This window comes from Artibeus jamaicensis, unplaced genomic scaffold, assembly GCF_021234435.1.
Source record: "Artibeus jamaicensis isolate MK-2021 breed Jamaican fruit bat unplaced genomic scaffold, CSHL_Jam_final contig_781, whole genome shotgun sequence".
NCBI lineage: Eukaryota > Metazoa > Chordata > Mammalia > Chiroptera > Phyllostomidae > Artibeus > Artibeus jamaicensis.
In genome coordinates this window covers 8,223,182-8,245,734 of record NW_026521968.1, presented here as the reverse complement: position 1 = coordinate 8,245,734, position 22,553 = coordinate 8,223,182, and the positions used below count along the sequence as shown (strand labels likewise).

The window sequence follows — 22,553 nt, the reverse complement described above, 5'->3', positions numbered from 1 at the left end:
CTTGCTAGTCCACTCCACAGTTCCTGGGCTGAGGAAAGTGGGGTGCTCCCTGAAACCTCTTCTGGAGCAAATCCCAGCTGCAGAGAAGGCCGCTTCCTCCAGGAACCCCTCAGTGTGTGGGCAGACCCTCCAACCCAGCCCAGCCAGCTCCTTCCCCCACCCCCAAACCTCAGTGCCTTCTACTGAATGCTTCTGCTCCAAGATCCCCTGCCCCACCCCTGCCATTCCTAAGAGATTGGGTACCTAGGCGAAGCTGTCTGTGACTTAAACTTTCTTCCAGATGCTCTCTGCTCCCTATTCTTTGCACACTACATTTCCCAGTTCCAAATAACTAGTCCACACAGAGTTTCAAGTATTTGTTTCTTCTTCTACTCCAGTGAGGAGGCTGAAAATGATAATAATCTCAGTGAGTAGCAGGAGGCTGGGATCTGCCTCCCCAGGGTCTGAGATTCTTAAACTATCCTCTTCTATCTTCCCTCAATTCCTCCCCATGCCCCTGACTATCTTCAAAATCCCCAGAAGAGAAGCTGGGGGCAGCATGGGAATGGGGTACAGACAGATTTGCTGGAGGTCAGAACTCCTAGCCGGTAATGTTCCGTCTCATCTCACATGTCCAGCGTTGCACTTGCTGGCAGAAATTGTGAGACCAGCGGCCATCCACTCGGACTTCAGCACAGTCTTCACTTCCTCCCTGTTCATGCCCTCTCCAGTTATCTAGCCAAGGGACATTCCAGTTCCTAGAAAAGCAGGACAGAGATGAAGCTCTCACCACCCCTATTCCAGCAATCCTCATCCCCATATCAGAAAAGCATAGCCTTGGAGAATTCAGGAAGCAGAAGCTGCAGCCTTGGAGGTTGGGAGTCTGAAAGGGAGAGGGTTGGGGAATTTGGTCTCTAAGGATGGGTAGGGATATTAGGGGCAAAAGTCCAGGTGGCCATCCCCAGGCCAAACTAGGCCAGGGAGAGGGCACTTACTTGTAGCTATTACTGTAGTCTGTGCCATCCACCCATTTCCAGGAACCATCGATCTCAGTGAGACCTATCCAGGTATGAAAGGGGCGCGTGTGCTGTACAATGAATTGCTGGAAAACAGGTGGGAGGGAAGTTTCTAGTCCCTTGTAGCTCCATGCAATCATTAGCTGTGGTTCCCTCTACACTTCCCCAGCCTGATCTGCCCCTAAGCTGAAGTATCATCTCCCCTCCAAAAAAAAGTCCTCACTTTTTCTATTGTAACCTAAGCTATTGTTTAGAGCAGTGGTCCCCAACCTTTCTGGCACAGGGATGGGTTTCGTGGAAGACAATTTTTTCATGGACTGGGGAGCAGGGAGAGGAGATGGTCTGGGGATGATTCAAGCACACTACATTTATTGTGCACTTTATTTCTATTATTATTACATTATAATATATAATGAAATGATTATGCAACTCACCATAATACAGAACCAGTAGGAGCCCTGAGCTTGTTTTCCTGCAATTGGACGGTTCCCATCTGGAGGTGATGGGAGACAGCTCCACCTCTGATCATCAGGCACTAAATTCTCATAAGGAGTGAGCAACCTAGAGCCCTCACATGCACAGTTCACAGCAGGGTTCATGCTCCTGTGAGAATCAATGCTATGAATGATCTGATAGGAGGCAGAGCTCAGGTGGTAATGGAAGTGATGGAGAGCAGCTGTAAATATGTACATGCAGATGAAGCTTTGATCACCTACTGCTCACGTCCTACTTTGTGGCCTCAGTCTGGGTCTGGGTCCCAGGGGTTGGGGACCCCTGCTTTAGAGAATGTTTACTGCACTAAAGTACATGCTGAGTGCTTCACAAAGATTATTTTATTAAATCCTCATAAACCCTCTAAAATGGTTGCCCTAACTTACATGTGATGTTAAGGAACTCACAGTAGCTGGTGGAGCCCAAAAAGTCAATGCAGTGCCCAAGTGTATGACTGCTGCCCCCAATCTGGCCCCTCACTTTATTCTCAACTCATGGATGCTGCTGCAGCTCTAGTCCTCTCGTTGTCTTCTGCCCACAACCTCAAACTCAGGATCCCATCTCTGGCCCTTGTCCTGATGGTCCCCATGGAGCCCTTGGTTTCTATGTCTAGCTGTCATTTCCAAAAGTTCACCAGGTCCTAGGGCTTCCCATTGGACCCACTACCCAGAGTCCATTATGACTTGACTACATGGGGTCTGGAAGTCTGTGATAAACACAGGAAGCTGCCCTGGGTAGAGGGGGAGAGAGTGGAAAAAGCAGAGGGATGGGTTGGCCAACATCCACACTTAGCAATTAGTTCCCTTTGACAGCATGTGAAGGGTCTCCAACTACAGGTAGAAACAAATTCCTGGTTCCACTCACATCCTAGAGACACACCTAAGATTACCGTTAGTCTCATCATCTGAGGGCAGATATAGGAGCATCCTTGGATTCTAGAATCCTGCAAATAGGATAATGTCCTGTGTTGCAAGGGCAGCCCTTGGAGGTTGGGGGGCTATTATCCAAATTCAGAAGTCAATAGAGCTGTAGACAAGATATTCTATTTGCTGCTGCCTGCTGCCCAGTCCCCTCTCCCCAAACCACAAGAAGCTGAATAACTGAACAAAGAATACAAATGAACAAAAACCCAGCCCTCTGCGTCAGACTCATGAGAGGAATCTAATAGTGCAAAATAAGCAAAGAAAATAATCCAGGAGAATTCATCTCCCTGGTTCATGGGTAAATAACAGGCAAGAAAGAATTGTGCCCATTTATAAAAGTGGTAGAGAGGGGAATTATCATGAAACCTATGCAAAAATAAAGAGGATGAGGAGGAGGATGAAAGAACTGTGATATCACAAAAGAGAGTTGAAAAATATACTTTGAATAAAAGGCATCTTTTAGAACAGAAATGGATGTTGGAGAACAACTTTTTTACAGCCTCAGAAAAATTAAAGAAGAGATGCCCCAGCCAGGCAGCTCAGTTGGTTAGAGCATCATTCTGATACATCAAGGTTACATGTTTGAACATTGGGAGGGTACATACAAGAAGAAACCAATGAATGTGTAAATAATTGTAACAACAAATTAATGTCTCTCTCATCAATAAATTACAAATTAAAATTAGTTATTTTTTTAAAAATTAAAGAGGAGATGAATGACATAAAATATCAAGAAATATATTTTAAAAGAAAGATAACACAATATAATAACTAAAAAGAAGACATGTAAGAGAACAATTTGAGCTGTATAAAAACAACCAAGGATCTCAGCAGCAAGCCAAGTCTGAGATATAAAAATGGGCCTGAGAAAAGGACTCAGAATGCAGTAGAAAACAGAGAAAGATGAAAGTAATGGAAACAAGTTGATGGCTGTGGAAGGCAGACAATGGAGATACTTTTGGATGATATGTTCCAGAGGAAAAGAGAACAAATGGACAAAAAAATATTCACATATGTGACTTAAGAAAATCTACAGTGTGAAAAAACCTCACTCTACCCATGTGGCTCAGTTGGTTAGAGCATGGTCCCATGCACCATAAGGTTTTGGGTTCAATTTAGGGTCAGGGCATATACCTAAGTTGAGGTTTCAATCTCCGGTTTGGGCACATGAGTGGCAACTGACCAATGTCTCTCTCTCTCTCTCTCTCTCTCTCTCTTCCCCTTCTCTCTCTCCAAAATCAACAAACATATCCTCAGGTAAGGATTAAAAATAAAAATAATAAAATAAAATGTTAGAAAACCTAAGTTAAATAATAAAAGGACTCTCCTGGACTCAGAGAAAAAATATAGAATGAGCAACACCAAAATATATCTGGATGAGATAAATGAAATTTTAAAACATAGAAAAGGCTCCAATTCTTCAGGCGAAACACTTAAGGAATATAAGAGAAGAAAAGAACAAGGCATTATAAACTTCCAAATTGCTAAGAAACTAGATCTTCCTTGTTCTCAACACATAAAAGAAATGACAATTAGACTTCCACCAAGATGGAGGCGTAGGTGGAAACACTTTGTGTCCTCACACAACCAAATCTAAAAGCGACAAAGTTTTAACAACAATAAACGCAACCAAACCACACAGAAAATGGAACAATACAGAGTCCGAAAATAACAAACCACTCAGCTAAACCAGTGAGAAGGGAGAAGCCAGCAGTGGAGCAGGTCGGCAAAAAAGATCCCCCCACCCGGGCGGTGTGCAGGCAGCTGAGGGCACGGATCCCAGGTGCGGGCTAGCTACAGGTGGACCCAGGGAAGAGGTGCAGCTGGCTGTCTGCGGTTGGTCATGCATTTGCACGCAGATAAACCAATGAAGAGGCAAGCATTGAGACAGATCTCGCAGGCCCCGGCAGTGCAGGGCGGCGGGCTTGCACATTTGTGCTCAGATAAACAGGTGTGGGAAAGTGGTGAGGCAGACTGGGCAAGCGGAGAGGACCGCCATTGCTCCCTCTCTAACCCTGCCCCCACATACAACATCGCAAACAAGCAACCTGGGTGGCCCCGCCCTGGTGAACACCTAAAAGGCACCTCTCCGTATACGTAACAGGCACAAACAGATCAAAACATGGCTCAAGAACAACTCAGAGCCCCAGAGCCAATAAATCTAAGCAATGAAGAAATAGCCAAACTTTCAGATGCACAGTTCAAAACACTGGTGATCAGGATGCTCACAGAACTGGTTGATTTTAGTCACAAATTAGAGGAACATATGAAGGCTAAACTAATTTAAATGAATGGAAATACACAGGAAACCAAAAGTAATGGAAAGGAAACTGGGACTCAAATCAAGGGAGCGGACCAGAAGGAAGAAAAAAATGACCAAACAGAAAAGAATGAAGAAACAAGAATTCAAAAAAATGAGGAGAGGCTTAGGAACCTCCAGGACATCTTTAAACGCTCCAACATCCGAATTATAGGGGTACCAGAAGGGGAAGAGGAACAGTCACCAGTGGAAACCTTATTTGAACAAATAATAAAAGAGAACTTCCCCATTCTGGCAAAGGCAATAGACTTCCAGGAAATCCAGGAAGCTCAGAGAGTCCCAAAGAAGTTGGACCCAAGAAGGAACACACCAAGGCACATCATCATTACATTAGCCAAGGTTAAAATGAAGGAGAGAATCCTAGAAGCAACAAGAGCTAAGGGGACAGTCACCTACAAAGGAGTTCCCATCAGACTGTCAGTTGACTTCTCAAAAGAGACCTTACAGGCAAGAAGGGGCTGGATAGAAGTATTCCAAGTCATGAAATCCAGACCTACATCCAAGATTGCTCTATCCATCAAAGCTTTCATTTAGAATGAAAGGACAGATAAAGTGCTTCTCAGATAAGATCAAATTCGAGAAGTTCATCATCACCAAGCCCTTATTATATGAAATGTAAAAGGGACTTACCTAAGAAAAAGAAGATAAAAAAGATGAACAGTGAAAGGACAGCAAACACAGTTATTAACAACAACACCTAAAACAAAAGCAAATTTAGAGGACAGCTAGATCAGGAGTGAACCATAAAAATGAAGATCACATGGAGGGTTAGCAACAGGGGAGTGGGAGGAAGAGAAGGGGGAGAAGGTACAGAAAATAAGTAGCATAGACAGTAGGTAGAAAATAGATAGGGGGAGGGTAAGAATAGTAGGGGAAATATAGAATCTAAAGAACTTGAGACACGTGTTCATGAACTAAAGGGGGGGAATGGTGGGGGAGGGGTGTGCAGGGTGGAGGGGAACAGAGGGGGGAATAGAACAAATGTAATGGCATAATCAATAAAATAAAAAATATATTAAAATAAATAAATAAAAGCCAAAAAAACAATAAACATTGGGGAACAAAAAAATGACAATTATATAACACAAAAGAGGTAATAGTTAATGCTAGTGTGGTAATCATATTGCAATATGTAAATGTATCAAACCAATATGTATAGACCTCAAACTTATAAACTGTTATATGTCAGTTATATCTCAATTTTAAAAAGAAAGAATGAGTTCAGCCAAGATGGAGGTGTAGGGTAGAAACATTTTGCCTCCTCACACAACCAAAAGAAGGACAACAACAAATTTAAAAACAAAAAACCCCACAGAACTGCTGAAAATCAAACTGTATGAAAGTTTGGCAACCAAGAAGTTAAATAAAAAACATTCATCCAGACTGGTAGGAGGGGCAGAGAGGAACAGCTGGGTGGAGAGGACTCATAGCAAGGCAGCCACTGGTGAAGCGGGCAGTCCCACATTTGCGGGTGGATAATCTGGTAAGAACAAATGGGGAATGAGACAGACTGTGCAACCCAGGCCTCCAGGCCATGAAATAAAGTCTCAAAACCTCTGACTGAAAAATTCTGTGGGGGTTACTGCAAACAGAGAAACTCCCAGTCTCACACGAGAGTTTATTGGACAGACCGACAAGGTCCTTGAATGCACACAAACCCATCCACCCAGGAATCATCACCAGAAGGGCCCAATTTGCTTGTGGATAGCAGGGGAAGTGACTGAAAGTCAGCAAAGAGCCCAGCAAGTGTCATGTTTCCTCTCTGACCCCTCCCCCACACACAGTACTACAAGGCAACAGAGTAGGTTGCCCACCCTGCTGAATACCTAAGGCTCCACCCCTTACTATGTAAATGGCATGATGAGACAAAAAAAAATAGGACCCAAATGAAAAAAACAGATCAAAGCTCCAAAAAAAATACAACCAAGTGGTGAAAAGATAGCCAACCTATCAAATGCAGAGTGCAAAACCCTGGTAATCAGGATGCTCACAGAATTGGTTGAGTATGGTCACAAAATAGAGGAAAAAATTAAGGCTATAAAAAATGAAATAAAGGAAAATGTACAGAGAACCAACAGTGAAGGGAAAGAAACCGGGACTCAAATCAATGATTTGAAGCAGAAGGAAGAAAGAAACATTCAACCACAACGGAATGAAGAAATAAGAATTTTAAAAAATGAGGAGAGGCTTAGGAACCTCCAGGATTACATTAAATGTTCCAACATCTGAATCATAGGGGTACCAGAAGGAGATGAGGAAGAGCAAAAAATTGAAAACTTATTTGAAAAAGTAATGAAGGAGAACTTCCCCAATCTGGCAAAAGAAATAGACTTCCAGGAAGTATGGAAGCTCAGAGAGTCTCAAAGAGGTTGGACCCAAGGAAGCACGCACCAAGGCACATCATAATTACATTACCCAAGGTTAAAGAGAAGGAGAGAATCTTAAAAGCAACAAGAGAAAAGGAGACAGTCACCCACAAAAATGTACCCATAAGACTATCAGCTGATTTCTCAAAAGAAATCATACAGGCAGGAAGAGGCTGGAAAGAAGTATTCCAAGTCATGAAAGGCAAGGACTTATATCCAAGATTACTCTATCCAGCAAAGCTATCATTTAGAATGGAAGGGCAGATAAAGTGCTTCTCAGATAATGTCAAGTTAAAGACGTTCATCATCACCAAGCCCTTATTATATGAAATGTTAAAGGAAATATGAACAGTAAAATGAGAACAAACTCACAACTATCAACAACCAAACCTAAAAATAAAAACAAAAACAAACTAAGCAAACAATTAGAAAGAGAATCACAGAAATGGAGATCACATGGAGAGTTATCAGTGGGGAGGGGAAAGGGGAGAATGGGGGAAAAGATACAGGAAATAAGCAGCATAATTGGTAGGTACAAAATCGACAGGGGGGGGGTTTAAGAACAGTATGGGAAATGGAGAAGCCAAAGAACTTATATGTACAACCCATGGACATGAACTAAGGAGGGTGGGAATATGGGTAGGAGGGGGTGTGCAGGGCAGAGGGGAATAAAGGATGGAAAATGGGACAACTGTAATAGCATAATCAATAAAATTTTTTTAAAAAGAGTGAGGTGTGTAAAAAAGTGTCCTGGTTTCCTCATATTTCTTATGAAAAACTATATAAACTCCTTGATTTTTTAAAATCCTCATCCAAGGATATGTTTATTGATTTTAACATCAGAGATGGTTTTAACAAGGGAGATTTTAACATCTCCCTTCCGAGAAAGGAAGGGAGAGAAAAAGAACAATCGGTTGCGTCCTGAACATGCCCTTACTGGAGATCGAACCTGAAACCTAAGAATGTGCCTTGACTGGGGATGGAACCTACAATTGTTTAGTGTGTGGATGGTGCTCTAACCAACTGAGTCACCAGGCCAGGGCAACTCCTTGATTTTATTCAGCCCATCATTTGAAGTTATAAAAGGAATCACTGTTATAACTATAAACAGTACAAAATACTGTAGGGGAAGAAAATAAAAACACATCTTACACAACAAATGTGAGAAAACAGAAGAATGTAAACAGAAAAAAAGGCAAATGCAGGTTAAACATATCTATTAAAAATAAATTAGACATGAGGGTGACCCCCAAAACCAATATATTTATTAAAAACTGTGTATTTATTCTTACATGTTTAAACTTTAATCACCTTCAGCATACTCTCCATTTGGTGCAATACACCTATTGAGACATTTTTTCCACTGCTCAAAACAGTTTTTGAACTCATCAGTTTTGATGCTTTTTATTGCTTCTGCCATTTTTTGTTTCATTTCTTCCACATCAGCAAAACATTTCCCTTTGAGGACTTTTTTCATCCAGGGAAACAAAAAAAAAAAGTCTCTGGGGGTGAGATCAAGATCAGGTGAATAAGGAGAGTGGGGCACAGGGCTCATGCCATTTTTGGTCAAAAACTTCTGAACACTCAGTGTGGTATGAGCAGGTGCACTTGTAAATCACCCATCATGAAATGGGAAAGTGCGTTGAAAGAATCTTCAAAAGAATTCACTTAAGCCAAATACAGCCTCTTACAACAATGCCTGCTGGTACACTCATATAGATGGGTTTCTAGAACACTCACCTAGCAAGAAAAACCTATACTACAAGTGGCCTGCCCCCCAGGAGTAATTTAGGAAATTTTGGGGTCCACCTCAACACATCTATTAAAAGACTCCCTCAATTTTTAACACTAAAAACAAAACTTATGGGGACTTCCGCCAAGATGGAGGCACAGGTGGAAACACTGTGCCTTCTCCCACAACCAAGTTTAAAGACAATAAAGTTTTAGTAACAGAAAATGCAGCTAAAACACAGAAAATTGAACTATATAGAAGTCCAACAAAAACTAACCGTTCAGCCAGACCGGTAAGAGGGGCAGAACCAGCAGCAGAGCAGGTTGGTCAGAAAAGATCCCCCGACCCAGGCGTGCAGGCAGCCATGGATGGATCCCAGGCATGGAGTAGCAATGGGTGGACCCAATGAGGGCACAAGGCTGACCACGGTCACACATTCACACACAGATAAACCAGACAAAGGAGCGAGCAGGGAGACAGACCGCACAGGCCCCAGTGACGGGAAGCAGCAGAGGGGACCACCATAGCCCCTCTTTGACCATGCCCCACATACAGCCTCACAACCCAGCAACTGAGTTGCCCCACTGGGGTGAACACCTAGGGCTCTGCCCCTCATACGTAACAGGCGCGAACAGACCAAAACATTATGGCTCAAGAAGAACGCAAGACCCCAGAGCCGATAAATTTTAGTGACCAAGAAATAGCCAACCTATCAGATGCACAGTTCAAAACACTGGTGATTAGGATGCTCACAGAACTGGTCGATTTTAGTCACAAATTAGAGGAACATATGAAGTCTAAACTAATTGAAATGAAGGGAAATGCACAGGAAACCAATAGTGATGGAAAGAAAACTGGGACTCAAATCAAGGGAGTGGACCAGAAGGAAGAAAAAGTGACCAAACAGAAAAATATGAAGAAAGAAGAATTCAAAAAAATGAGAAGAGGCTTAGGAGCCTTCAGGACATCTTTAAATGCTCCAACATCCGAATTATAGGGGTACCAGAAGGGGAAGAGGAAGAGCAAGTGGAAACCTTATTTGAACAAATAATAAAGGAGAACTTCCCCAATCTGGCAAAAGCAGCAGACTTCCAGGAAATCCAGGAAGCTCAGAGAGTCCCAAAGAAGTTGGACCCAAGAAGGAACACACCAAGGCACATCATCATTACATTAGCCAAGGTTAAAATGAAGGAGAGAATTTTAGAAGCAGCAAGAGATAAGGGGACAGTCACCTACAAAGGAGTTCCCATCAGACTGTCAGTTGACTTCTCAAAAGAGACCTTACAGGCAAGAAGGGGCTGGAAAGAAGTATTCCAAGTCATGAAATCCAGACCTATATCCAAGATTGCTCTATCCATCAAAGCTTTCATTTAGAATGGAAGGGCAGATAAAGTGCTTCTCAGATAAGATCAAATTCGAGAAGTTCATCATCACCAAGCTCTTATCATATGGAATGTTAAAGGGACTTACCTAAGAAAAAGAAGATAAAAAAGATGAACAGTGAAAGGACAGCAAACTCACAGTTATTAACAACAACACCTAAAACAAAAGCAAATTAAGAGGACAGCTAGATCAGGAGCAAACCATAGAAATGAAGATCACATGGAGGGTTAGCAACAGGGGAGTGGGAGGAGGAGAAGGGGGGAGAAGGTACAGAAAATAAGTAGCATTAACGGTAGGTAGAAAATGGGGGGGGGTGAGAATAATATGGGAAATATAGAATCTAAAGAACTTAAGACACATGGTCATAAATTAAGGGGGGAGCAGTGGGGGAGGAGTGTGCAAGGTGGAGGGGAATGAAGAGGGGAAATAGAACTGTAATGGCATACTCAATAAAATATATTTTTAAAAAACTTAATGCACAATGGATAAGAGAAATACCTTGAGCTGCACACACAGTAGCATCAGTCAGGGTAACTTTTAAAAACATTACACTAAGTGAAATAAGCCAGTTGGTGAAACACAAATACCATGTGATACCACTTATAAGAGGAATCTAGTAAACAAAACAAACTTAGAAAAAATAGAAACAGAGACATGGAAACAGGGAACAGACTAACAGTGGCCAGAATATAGGGGGTGGGGGGATGGTGGAAAGAAGGGGAAGGGAGTAGTGAAAGAACATGTATGAATGACCCACAGATATGGACAACAGGGTGGGGATGGATGGTGGGAGCAGGGGATGGGGCAGGATGGAGGAGGGCAAAGGGGGGGGTTGGGACAACTGTAACAGAATAAACAAGAGTAAAATTTGAAAACTAAAAAAAAAATCTCAATGCCACAGATGAATCCAAGATTAATTAAATCAGAATTTTTAAACTCCCCAAGTGTAAAGGCTTATATTAATAATATAGAGCCAAGGCTGAGAAGCATTAATCCAAAACAGAGACTCAAAAGGTTGGAAATGAAAAGATGGACAGAGCTACATTCAGCAAATGCAAGTGAAAAAAATCAAGATCCATTCTATTTATGTCATGTAAAGATGAACTTGAGGCAAAAGTATCAAAGCCAATGCTGATGTTCGCCGCACCGTGATGAGCACAGCCCACGGAACAGGAAGCCACTGTCATCGAGACCAGCTCGCTGAGTCTTGTGGGCCAGCTGGCAGAGCGCTGGAATCTTACACTGGCCCATGTGAAACTGACATTTTTATAGGTCAAAATTCATTGCAATTGGCAATTTCAACCTGATTGGTAAAGCTAAATATGTCTGTAATTATTGCACAATGTAAACTGAATGTATTCGAGCAATGTGTAGCAGTTGAGAACACTGGCTAAGGAGGTAGAGTGGTTTTGAATTCTGGCTCCATCCTGACTTACTACCTACACAGCAAGTCCCTTAGCTTCCCTGTTCCTTTGTTCCCTCACCTCTCGCTTCCTCAAAAATGGGAATTATAAGAGCACCTGCTTGTGGGAGTGTGAGGGTTAAAGGAATACATATGAAAGTGCCTGTTCTTAGTAAGGACTAAGTAAGTGTTACCATTAATATGCTCCTTTTCAAAAAAGAAATGCTCACCTATTCTAACAGGTTGGTTTTTCCCTGTGAACTTTGGTGTTTGGGGTTGGGGCCTGGTGACTGCAGGGGGCAGGTGAGACCTGTAGTGCTGTGGCAGGCACGTCATTGGGAATCCTACCCACTCTGTTCCTTTCACCCAATCTGCCACCACACCCCTAGGCCAGCACACAACAGGAAGGGACTTTGTGCTCTCCACCCAAGTCTTACTTTATTTAGTTCATCCTGTCTTTCAATCTGTCTCCAAGGGTGACCTGTTCTTCACCCCCTGCTCTCTTGGCTCCTGCCCCTCTGCCTGAGCTCCTGGCTGTCACCTCCCACCTCTTAGAATCAGTGGCTACTCTGCTCTGAACCTCCCAGAGTTCTGCCAGACTTCTGCTTCTGAATTCTTTCCTAGGTTAAAAAATAATAATAAAGCCAGCCTGGTCCAGCTTCCCAGAGTTTGCACTCCAGAGGTTGCCTTCTGCTTTTGGGAAGGGTATGGTTCACCTGCTCCTTTCTGGAGTTGATGACGACCAGGTGCGCGTTCTCCACCTCACAGAACTTCTGAGCCTCAGGCCAGGTCAGCCCAGAGCGAGAGAACCAGTAGCAGCTGCCTTCATGCTCCAGCCAGTTAATGGGGCAGCATTCTGTGCCTGAGGAGATGGCAGTAGCAATGGGAGATGAGATCCAGCTGGAGGCCACAGGCACGCCCTGGACGGGAGACGTCCCCTCTCCCTACCATTGCTTCGCAGAAACACCAGCTGGCAAGCCAGAATGCGCAGATCAAACGGGAAGTGCTTCAGATGAAAGAGCAGGGTGTCATGATCTAGGGGGACAGAATGATAGATAATGATTCGGGCAGTATGAGTGCCCCATCTGCCAGGGCCCTGCACAGGAACCCAGGCTTTGTCTGGGAAAACTCAACACACACATCAATCGCATATACCATACTCTACACACTCACTCAGAGACGCACAACAAACATATCACTCACACCACATACTCACACATACACACACATCACTCACACACACACACCATATACATTACTCTCTCTCACACATAAACACCCTCTCACATATCACACACTCAAGGGAGGGTCTCCGACCTGCTTTCAGGTCCTGCTTCTGTTTCTCCAGCTTGGCTTCCAAAGCTGTCACTCTGTCACCTGTGCTGCTTCCTGAAAAAGAAGAAGGTTAAACCGTTTCCCTCCATTCTGCCTCCTTAACATCCCTCCATCCTCAGCCCCTGGAGCAGCAGTTGGAGCCACCTGTCACCTTCACCTGGGAGGTTCCAGGCCCTGCTCTCAGTCCCCGCAGCTCTGCCCAGTCTCCCTGCACCCTGCTGCTCTGGCTTTCTGAGGAACAAACCCGCTCAGGTCACTCCCCTGGGCAAACCCCTTCCATAGGTCTGCATTTTCTCAAAAGAAAGCCTCACTTTATTTACACAGCTTGCTTCCATGGCCTGGACCCTACCCACCACACCTCTCCACTTAGCTCCTGCCACACTGCAAGTGTTTATTGCCCCAAAATGTGCAGTGGTCTTCCTCATCTCCCAGTAACCACAGATTCATTCTCTCTACCTGGTACTAACCCCCACCCTCTTCACCTGCCTATTCATCATTCAGGGTCCTTTAGCCTGGGGAACAGCATCCCTGGAAACTGCTCTGCATCTCAGGCTGGGTTATCTGCCCACAGCACCCCAAACACACCCCTTTGCAAACCCCACACTGGGCACCACCTTGGAATCCAGCAAACCTGTGCTAGTAAACTGCCTCAGCGGCCCAACCCCCCGGCCCTCCCCTCCCAAGTGCACCCACTCACCGTGGAAGCTGAGAGCCTGGATCTCTGCCAGGGTGCTGGAGGAGAAGTTGCTGAAAGCTTGTTTTAGGGTCCAAAACTCCACTTGCATCTGTGCTCCTTGTCAGGAGAGAGAGGACACAGGACAAAGTGGAGGGGGCTGTGCCCCATGGGACAGCCTCATCACTGTCCACAGCACTGTCCCCTCACTACCCCCTAACTGCCCCCATACGTGCCCCAGCTCTGCCCCGTACTGCCTCCCTCTCTTCCCCTGTAATAACTCTTACCACCCCCCTGCACTGCACACATCCCCCTTCCCATTGCCACCCCATCTCTGCTGGCCCCTGTGATCCTCACTTTGGGACCCAATCACACAGATGGTCACCAACAGCAGGAGGTTGAAGCCTAGGACCAGCAGATTGAGCCAGAGCCTGGGGTGGAGACTCTGCAGCAGAAGGGGCTGGGGTGCAGGAGTCCCTGCAAGAGAAGGGGCGTCAGGAGCAGTACCGCCTAGATCCCACCTAATGGAAGCACCAGGGGAACAGAAGTCTGCGGAAGTGCAGCCCAGGCAGGTGATAGGAAAGTAGCTGGGGAGTGTTGTTTGGGGGAGTCAATGGGCTTTAACCCTGGCATTTAAGTGTTGCACACACACTCATTTGCACACATGCACACACCTACATGGGCATACAGCACACCTGCATGTGGTACTGATACTCACATCAGCTGTGTTTAAAGCCCCAGTCTTAGAGCTGGGCCTCTCAGACCCAAAAGTAGAAGCCCCACCACAACCACCCCCACTTCCAGTGGGATGTTTAAGTCCAAGGGCATTCCACCACAGACCACTCCATGAGGGCTGCCCTTCAAGCCCCAGCTCTCTCATCCCCCAGCCTTCAGAGCCTCATCTCCCAGGTCTCTCTGCCCCTTCACCCCAGAAACCCTTGCCCCACCACAAACACCCTCCCCTTAGCCCTCAGTCATTTCACAGAACCCTCTCCCTCCTCTTCATCAAGCTGAATACTGAAAACACAGCCACACACACATATGCATTTTTCATTTCACTCTCACACTCATTACTGCACACACACTCACCACCCTCCGTGCTGCCCACACCCCCTCCCATCGTGGTCCCATCCCCACCGGCCCCTGTGATCCTCACTCTGGGACCCAATTACATGGATGGCCACCATCAGCAGGGCATTGAGGCCCAGGACAAGCAAACGCATCATTAACACACATTCTCACATTCATACACATTACCACACACATTCTCATACACAATCTCTCATTCTTTAACACATTCACATACTTTCTTGCGCATATACACCCAGTGACACATGTGTTCCCACACACATACACACATGCACCCACATTCTCACATGCACAGAACTGGCTTCATCCCTCCAGGCCTGGCTTCTGCAATTGGCACCATCCACCTCTAAGAAAATGCCTCCTTCTTGTTGCCTTAAACCCTGACCTCCCCTCTCTTCTCACTCCCATCGCACCTATGGAGCCTCACATCCTGGGGATACTCAGAGGTCCAGCATCTTCCTCTCCAGTCCCTCAGTTGCCACCATCGTGAGTTGTCCCCATGAGTAATCACCCAGATCACTTGACCTCTTCACACCAATATCTGTCACCTTCTTCCACTTCAGCCACACTCAGGACCCCATCTGGACCCAGAAAAGCCATGTCTTTGACACCTCCACTGCCTGTTTCCTGCTGTGAGCACTGCCTTCCCTTTGCTTCTCCCCACACATGTCTTTCCTCATCCCCTGAGTTTTTGTTCTTCTAGAGAGCTCTCCCAAACCAGTCTCCCCAACCCAGCTAGTACTCCATGGCTGAGCCTCTGACTGCCCTCTCCAATACTGTCCACTCAGTGGGCCCTTGTTCTGCTTCCCACTGACCTATGACCTATAAACCCTCCGCTCTGAGTCAGCTCAACAATCTCTCTGCACCTGTGTCCTGAAACAAGACCACCCATGGCTGAGTCCAGCTGTGCCACCAACTAGCTCTGAGGTCATAAGCAAGTCATTCATCCCCATGGTTTTCTTGTGTCCACTTATACAATCTAAAGTAGTCAAACTCATAGAAACAGAGAGAAGAGTGGTGGTTGCCAGGGGCTGGGGCTTGGGAAACTGGGAGTTGCTGTTCAATGGGTATAAAGTTATAACTGCGCAAGATGTATAAGTTTGAGAGATCAGCTGAACGTCCATGTGCCTATGGTTAATGAAGCAGTGTTGTTCACTTTAAAGTTTGTTAAAGGACAGATTCCATGTTATATGTTCTCACAACAATAGAAAAAATATAAGTAAGAATAGTAGCTACCTGATTGGGCTGTACTGAGAATGAAATTAGTTAAAACATGTAAAGTACTGACTAAGCAAGTTTGAAAATAAAAGAAAGGATCTGCCCAACATGGAATAACAAGGACTAGACATGCCCTCCTCCCAGAGACAACCAGAATAATAAACAACCATTTTCAAGACACTGGACTTCAAGCAACACCGGGCAATGACCCCCGAGGGACAGGACATAAACTAGATGAGCCCTACGATCAATTGTCCCGGCCTAGTGTTGGGAGAAAGTTTTCAGGCCACAGGACAGGGAGGGGCAAACCAAGCAGTGCCCAGCAGACTCCCCCACTTAAGGAGATGGAGCCAAGAGTTTAAGGTAACTAAGGTCATCAGATTTCACAGGACAAAGTACCAGAGGAGACGGCCCAGAGACATGCAGAGATGAGCGGAGGGTTTCCTTCAAGCAATCAGCTGAGTGCTGATCAGTGCATGTGTGTGAAGAAAACCACCCAAGACCAGGAGAAAACCATCTGAATGGATTAGGGAGCAGTGCCTGACACTCCTACAGGACCAGGAACAGTGCCTACTCCCACCAGCCAGACTGGACAACATAACCCTCAAGGTTTTGGGTAGAGGACCCAAGAAGGCCTTGCGCTGGCCATCCTCCAGACCCACCTAACAAGTCATAGAAGCAATGCCCAAAAGGACCAAGGTGACTCCAAGTAACTTAACTACATCCCAGAATAAAAGCTCAAGAAAATTTAGAGGAATACAAATATATCCAGCACACAACAAGGTAAAATTCACAATATTGAGCATCCAATCAAAGATTACCAGACAAAGAAGCAGAAAAACATATTTTATAACAAGAAGGTTAATAAATCTACCAAAACAAATCCAGAACTCACAAAGATGCTAGAATTAGCAGACAGGACATTAGAACAGATATTGTAACTGTACTCCATATGTTCAAAAAAATTAAGTAGAATATCAAGGTGGATATATAAAAGTCCAAAGTTGAACTTTTAGACACAAAAAATACATGTCTGAAATGAAAATTACACTGAGTGGGGTTAATGGAAGATTAGAAATGCATAAGGAAAGAAAGATTAGTAAATTTAAAGACATAACAATAAAAAATATATAAAAAGAAACACTAAGAGAAAAAATAACTTTTTTAAAGTGGAAATAGCATCAGTGGACTGTGGGACCACTAATAGATGCAGAATTGGGGTCCTTGAAAGAAAGGAGAGAAGGCTGAGGATAACAATGGCCAAAATATTTCCACATTTGCTGAAAACTGTAGGATATTCCATCTTGGCTGCAGGTAGGTGGGTGCTAGGTGCCAGCTCACAGGAGGGCAGCAGAGGCTGCCGGGGAGGAACGCGCTGAGGGCCAGGCCATCTCAGAGCTGCCCTGTAGTGCCTCCCATCAGGCCTTCTGGGTGAGCTCCTTCTCCCATGAAACCCAAGACCTCCGGCCTCTCTCCAAGCCTCCTGCTAAAACTCTCAACCCTCTCACCTCCAAAGATTCAACAATATCCAAAATCTTTTTTGAGTGAGCATGAGTCAAGTGATCCAAAATCATTTCACTACGTTATCAGGCATCATATGGGCACTGAGGGTGCAGAGGGGAGTGAGACAGATGTGGTGTCTGCCCCCTGAAGCCTACTGCCCAGTGGGGAGACCTGCCAGTCCCCTACCCAGGAAAGGAGAAGCCTTCAGTGGGATCGCCTGTCCCTCCTGCTGCTCCTGCCCTGCCCGGTTCCAACCCTCACCTGTGACATCACCAGCCTCCACAGTCTGCCAGCCTCAGAAATGAGGGGTTTCACCTCCCAGCCCAGGCTAACCAATTCCTCTCCTGAGCTCCAAGTCCCAGCCCCTCCTGTCTCCACAGAGCATCATGCTATTGCCAGCACCCACACACCTGACACGCCCCACTCCCCACCCCTGGTCTCATGTCTCTCTTGCATTAAAACCTTTTCCTAGACAAGGGGCCTTCCATCAAGATCTGCTAGAGAAAGATCCAGATGGGGGGCTTGGAGAGAGTGGGAATTTTCTGAAATATCTCTGTATGTCTGTGTCCATTGCCTCTCATCCACCCACCCCCATACCCTCCCACATACGTGTACACTCTCCTGGCTGAATGTGCTTTCCTTGCACACACAAATGTGCACAGACACACAGCACATGTTATCAGAAGGAAGGATGGGAGGAAGAGAGGAGGAAGTCATCTCCAGCTTCCACTTATTCCCTCACCTCTGGACACACACCCTTTCCTGGGGTCCTGAGGGTGGAGAGAAAGGTGGAGCCAGGGGGCAAGCAAAGGAGTTGGCACCACACTCCTAGAGGGACTGGTCCCTGCTCACAGGGTGAATGTGACAGAGACCTCAGGGAGACAGAGACATCAGGAGCGAGAAAGAGAGGTGAAGTGCAGCCCTGGAAACCGGATACTTGCCTTTCCAAAATGCATCTTCTCTCCTGGGATTGTGCCTAAAGGTGCCTGGCCCCTCACCCCCACTGAGCTGGTGGTCGCTCTCCTCAGAGTCCAGCTGCTGGATGTCCTGAAAGTCCTTCGCCATGCTGGGCCCAGGGCAGGAGCTGGGCCTGGGCTGCTGTTGAGGCTGCTCTCAGGGCTGGGGCTCAGTTCAGGGCTGGTGCTCCTGCTCAAATGCTAGTTCAGGTGGAGGCTGAGGATGGGACTGGAGGCAGGGTCAGGGCAGGTGGAGGAGACAGCTTGGGTTGAGTCTGAGGTTGGAGGTGAGTTTGGGCTGAAAGAGGTGAGTTTGGGCCTGAAATACAACCGGGTCTTCTCCCTTTTCAGATGATTCCCTAGGCTGTGACATGGCTGGGGAGGTGCCTTCCCTCTACATTCTCATCTTTCCATCCAGCCCCCACTGTCCCTGACCTACGGTCTCCTTAATCCCAAACATCCCCAGTCCCACTTGCCTCCCCAACCTTGAATACCTGTTAAAGGTGTGAAGAGCTGACTCCCGGGTCCCTCAAGCAGGCTGGGAGAAGTGGGGCAGGTGGTGTTAGACAGGAGAGAAGAGGAGGGGAGGAGGCTGGTCCAAGTGAGGGCCCTGAGCCCATGTGTCTGAATGTCCAAGAGGTTCTATGCTGGCATGTCCTGACCCCGGGACTTTGGACAGTAAACAGAATGGAAATGGAGTTGGAACTTGGGCAAAGTATAGTGGGGGCTGGGACAGGACTGTCTCTGTTCTCCCTAGAGAAAGGGTCTCCTGGTCTGTCCCCATCACCCCCATAAGCTGGTCACCTTACTCATCATCACACAGTTTGGAAGGGGGACCAGGCCGGGAAGGCAAAAATATGGTTCAGGGTTTCCCGTTGTTCTTCCCCCCTTTTACTTCCTGCCTCTGAATTTCCCAGAATTGTTGGTGTTGCTAAATACCTCTGGCCAGGATCAGAGGGGCTGATGATTCTCAGCTCTTGCCCAGTCTGGCACCATCTAAGTCTAGGCCCCACTTCCTGTAGGCTCAGCCCCAGTCTCCCCAGCTCAGGACTGACAGCTTCACCCTACTGGGGAGTTAAGGGCCCAGAAAAGCAGAAGTGCAGGGGGAGGAGAGGGACAGTGGCAGAAGCCACACTTCTGGGGCAGGAGGTCTTCAACCTCACTAAGTCCTTAACAGGCCTGGGCAACCTAAGCTTTCGTCCTCCCTCCCAGCCAGGTTCTCCTGTATTTCTCACAACACAACACCCCAGCAAGGGGCTGCTTGTGTTGTTCCTATTTTACAGGGGAAGCAATGGATCCTCGGGGAGATTCAGTGACTTGCCCTGGGTGGAGGGGTCAGAGGGGAGGGAAATGGAAAGCAAAACAGGATAAAGAGGAAAAAAGTCATGTGAAAGGGGGCCCTTCTCAGTCCTATGGGGAAGGCGAGTTCCACGAGCTGAGGAACCATCCACATTCACACTAACAATAGCTGAGGAAAGAAAGCAGAGTTTTCGTCCCTGATTTTCAGACCCTCGCCACACTGGCTACTTATAAAGCAGCCCATGTTGCCCCCTGTGCTGAAAAGGGGTTGAAACAGAGGCCTGTGCTTTTTGTTTCCTGTTTTCTTTTTTAATGGAGAAAGTATGTGGTGACTTTCTGACATATAAGGGAAGTAGCCACACAATTCAGCATCCCGACCTTCCTACGAAACCCCCGAGGCAGTGGCAGCTGCCTTGCCATTTGACTGTAAACACAGTGAGAGAGACATACTACAACATGACCCTGAACATGCCTGCCAACACTTGCACACAGACACGTTTGTATGTTATTTCTCCTGAGTACCCAGTGTCTGCCACATTGGCAGAGCTCAACAGGTATTTATTGAATGAACAAGGGATCGAATGAATTAGTTAATGAATTTGTAGATATACTATTCACATGAAAGTTTCATAAAATAATACTTACCTTACTAGTTGTATTCTACTTCATGACCACCTAAACTGAGTTTCCTAATCCATTCATGGGTCACAAATCAAAGTCTGAGAACACTCCCAGGAAGCCAGCCGCCATGCTATAAGGAGGCCCTGCTATCCTGCTAGAGAGAGACTGACCTCATGGAGCACTCACTCGGTGTGGGAGGTTCTCAGGGTAGGGAAGTTGAGTTACAATATGAAGAGAAAGAGAGAGTGAGAGAGACCACCTAGAGAAGCACGAGGCCCCCAACATGTGAACAAAGCCTCTGGGAGCTTCCAGAGCAGCCCAGCCAACAGCTGAATGAATCCAAGCATGTAACCTAGCCAGTACCACACAGTCCACCTGGCCTAGCCCTGCCCATATTTCTCACCCAGAGAATCTTGAGAAATAATACATGGTTATTTGTTTTAAGCCACGGGAATTTTGGGTTGTTATGTTATGTATCAATAGTTAACTAAAGCAATATATATTCTTAAAATATATCCTTATAAAATATATGGCAGTATAGTTTATGTCCATCTGTTTTTCATATACATAAATGAAACTTTTACAAATCTCATTTGTTGCTGACCTTTTTTACCCAACAAGAGCTGTTTAAGGTCTGCTATGGTGTTATTTGTGCATCTGGTCTGTTGCTATGACCCATATTAAATGGTGTGTATATGTCCTGGTTTATTTATGCTGTCTCCTCGTCATGAACTACACCGACACCATGGTCTCATTATGTTCCCGAGTGAACCTGAATAAGATTTCCCCTGTGAAATGCATCCAGGAATGAGATTGTGCTTTACTGGGTGTCACCAGAGCGTCCATTCTCCAGAACGGCCATGCCGGGTGACGCCCACCCCCAGCATAGGAAGGCTCCCTCTTTTCATCCACCCTTCCAAGTACTTGATATTATTCAGCTTCCCAACTACTGCCAACCTGATACCATCTCATGTTTTTTATTTTTCATTTCTAGGTGATAGTGGGTCTGAACATTTCTTCATCTACTGAACAGCCATTCAGCTTCCCCTTGTATGAAGTGCCTTTTCATCTCCTTTGTCCATGTTTCTACTGGGTTTTCTGAATTCACTTTGTTGATTAGCCAGAATTTCTTGTATATTCTAGATACTTTTTCAGAAAACAAGAACAGTCTTTCAAACATAAAAATAGTATTGTTAAAGCCAAAAATAGAAGCTTTGGAAGATAAAATTTAGAAAATCTTACAGAAAAATAAGAAGGAAAAAGAGATAAGAACAAAAAGAATTAATGTGAAAATTGATAACTAAATTTGGGGGGGCGGTTTTCCCTGCCTCAAGTTCCCACAAGTGAAGCTTTCTGGCTCTCTCTCCAGATTCTCCCCCAGCCTGCTCACTCCTTTCCAGAAGAGGAAGCTTGGCTTACTGCTTAGCTGCCTTGGCACAGCTCCCCCGGGCTCCATTCGCTGCCTCCCTGCCCACCTTGTCCACTTGCTGACAGGTGGACTGAACCCAGCTTTGCCAGCTCTGCCCATGACTCCATAGGTATGCTGCCTAATTTTAGAATAAAACATTAACAAGTGCTTTTGATTTAAGATGTTAAGCCAAATCCTCCTTCACTGATTATCAGCAAAAGCGAACACCTTGACATCCATTTATCTGTCTACTGCATCTTAATTCTCAACTGATTTCAAATTTTAGAGGAGAAAAAGGGCATATATATATATATCCCTGTAAAACATCCACAAGTAACATAAAAGATCAATTTGGAGAATCAACATCTAACAGGAGTTCTAGAAGATACAGCAGAAAGTAAAAGGGAAAAAAGTTATCAAAGAAATAATATAAGAATGTTACTTAGAATTAAAAGGATGAAGTTCCAAATTTAAATAAGATACTAATTCCACAGCTTTTCACTGAAAAATGACCCAAAGCATACCATTGTGAAATTTTAGAATACCAGAGATCAAGAGAATATTCTAAAAACTCCAGGAGAGGGAAAAAGTCACCTGCAAAAAAAACAGGAATGAGAATGGGTTCTACTTCCCAGCTGTTAAATTCGACATTACGGCAACAGGATGATGCCTTCGAACCCAAGGTTAATGTTTTTCAACCTAGAACTGTAGACAAGTGATCATCAGCATGAGAGAGGAGAATAAAGAGCTTTCAGACATGCCACTGCTCAGAATATTTATCTCCCATTTCTACTGTCTTAGGAAGTACCATAGAAAGTGAGGAAATAGACCTGGCTGG

General features: G+C 45.4%; 1 protein-coding gene across 2 annotated transcripts; it reads right to left on the bottom strand.

Annotated features, from left to right (window-relative positions):
* Nucleotides 1–188: 188 nt before the first annotated feature.
* LOC119037161 (asialoglycoprotein receptor 2) lies at nucleotides 189–19,182 on the bottom strand. Of its 2 annotated transcripts, XM_037129218.2 has the most exons (9): nucleotides 18,882–19,058; nucleotides 18,373–18,685; nucleotides 13,979–14,098; nucleotides 13,646–13,741; nucleotides 12,931–13,002; nucleotides 12,562–12,648; nucleotides 12,330–12,475; nucleotides 975–1,081; nucleotides 189–737 (listed from the first exon to the last, which is right to left on the bottom strand). In XM_037129218.2, the coding sequence occupies exons 2-9, from the start codon at nucleotides 18,494–18,496 to the stop codon at nucleotides 581–583; spliced, it is 909 nt and encodes a 302-aa protein (XP_036985113.2). In that variant the 5' UTR covers nucleotides 18,497–18,685; nucleotides 18,882–19,058; the 3' UTR covers nucleotides 189–580. The 2 variants fall into 2 exon arrangements, with proteins under 2 accessions (XP_036985113.2, XP_053528626.1); XM_053672651.1 differs by lacking the exons at nucleotides 189–737; nucleotides 975–1,081 and adding an exon at nucleotides 1,092–6,210 and having other exon boundaries at nucleotides 18,882–19,182.
* Between the last annotated feature and the right edge of the window lie 3,371 nt (nucleotides 19,183–22,553).

Excerpts from the sequence above, each read along its gene's own strand:
- LOC119037161 (XM_037129218.2), bottom strand. The coding sequence starts at position 18,496 with ATGGCGAAGGACTTTCAGGACATCCAGCAGCTGGACTCTGAGGAGAGC. Across the intron at positions 13,003-13,645 it reads CCAGGCTCTCAGCTTCCACG|GAAGCAGCACAGGTGACAGA; the intron begins GTGAGTGGGTGC and ends CTTCTTTTTCAG. Across the intron at positions 12,649-12,930 it reads GAAGCAGGACCTGAAAGCAG|ATCATGACACCCTGCTCTTT; the intron begins GTCGGAGACCCT and ends CTGTCCCCCTAG.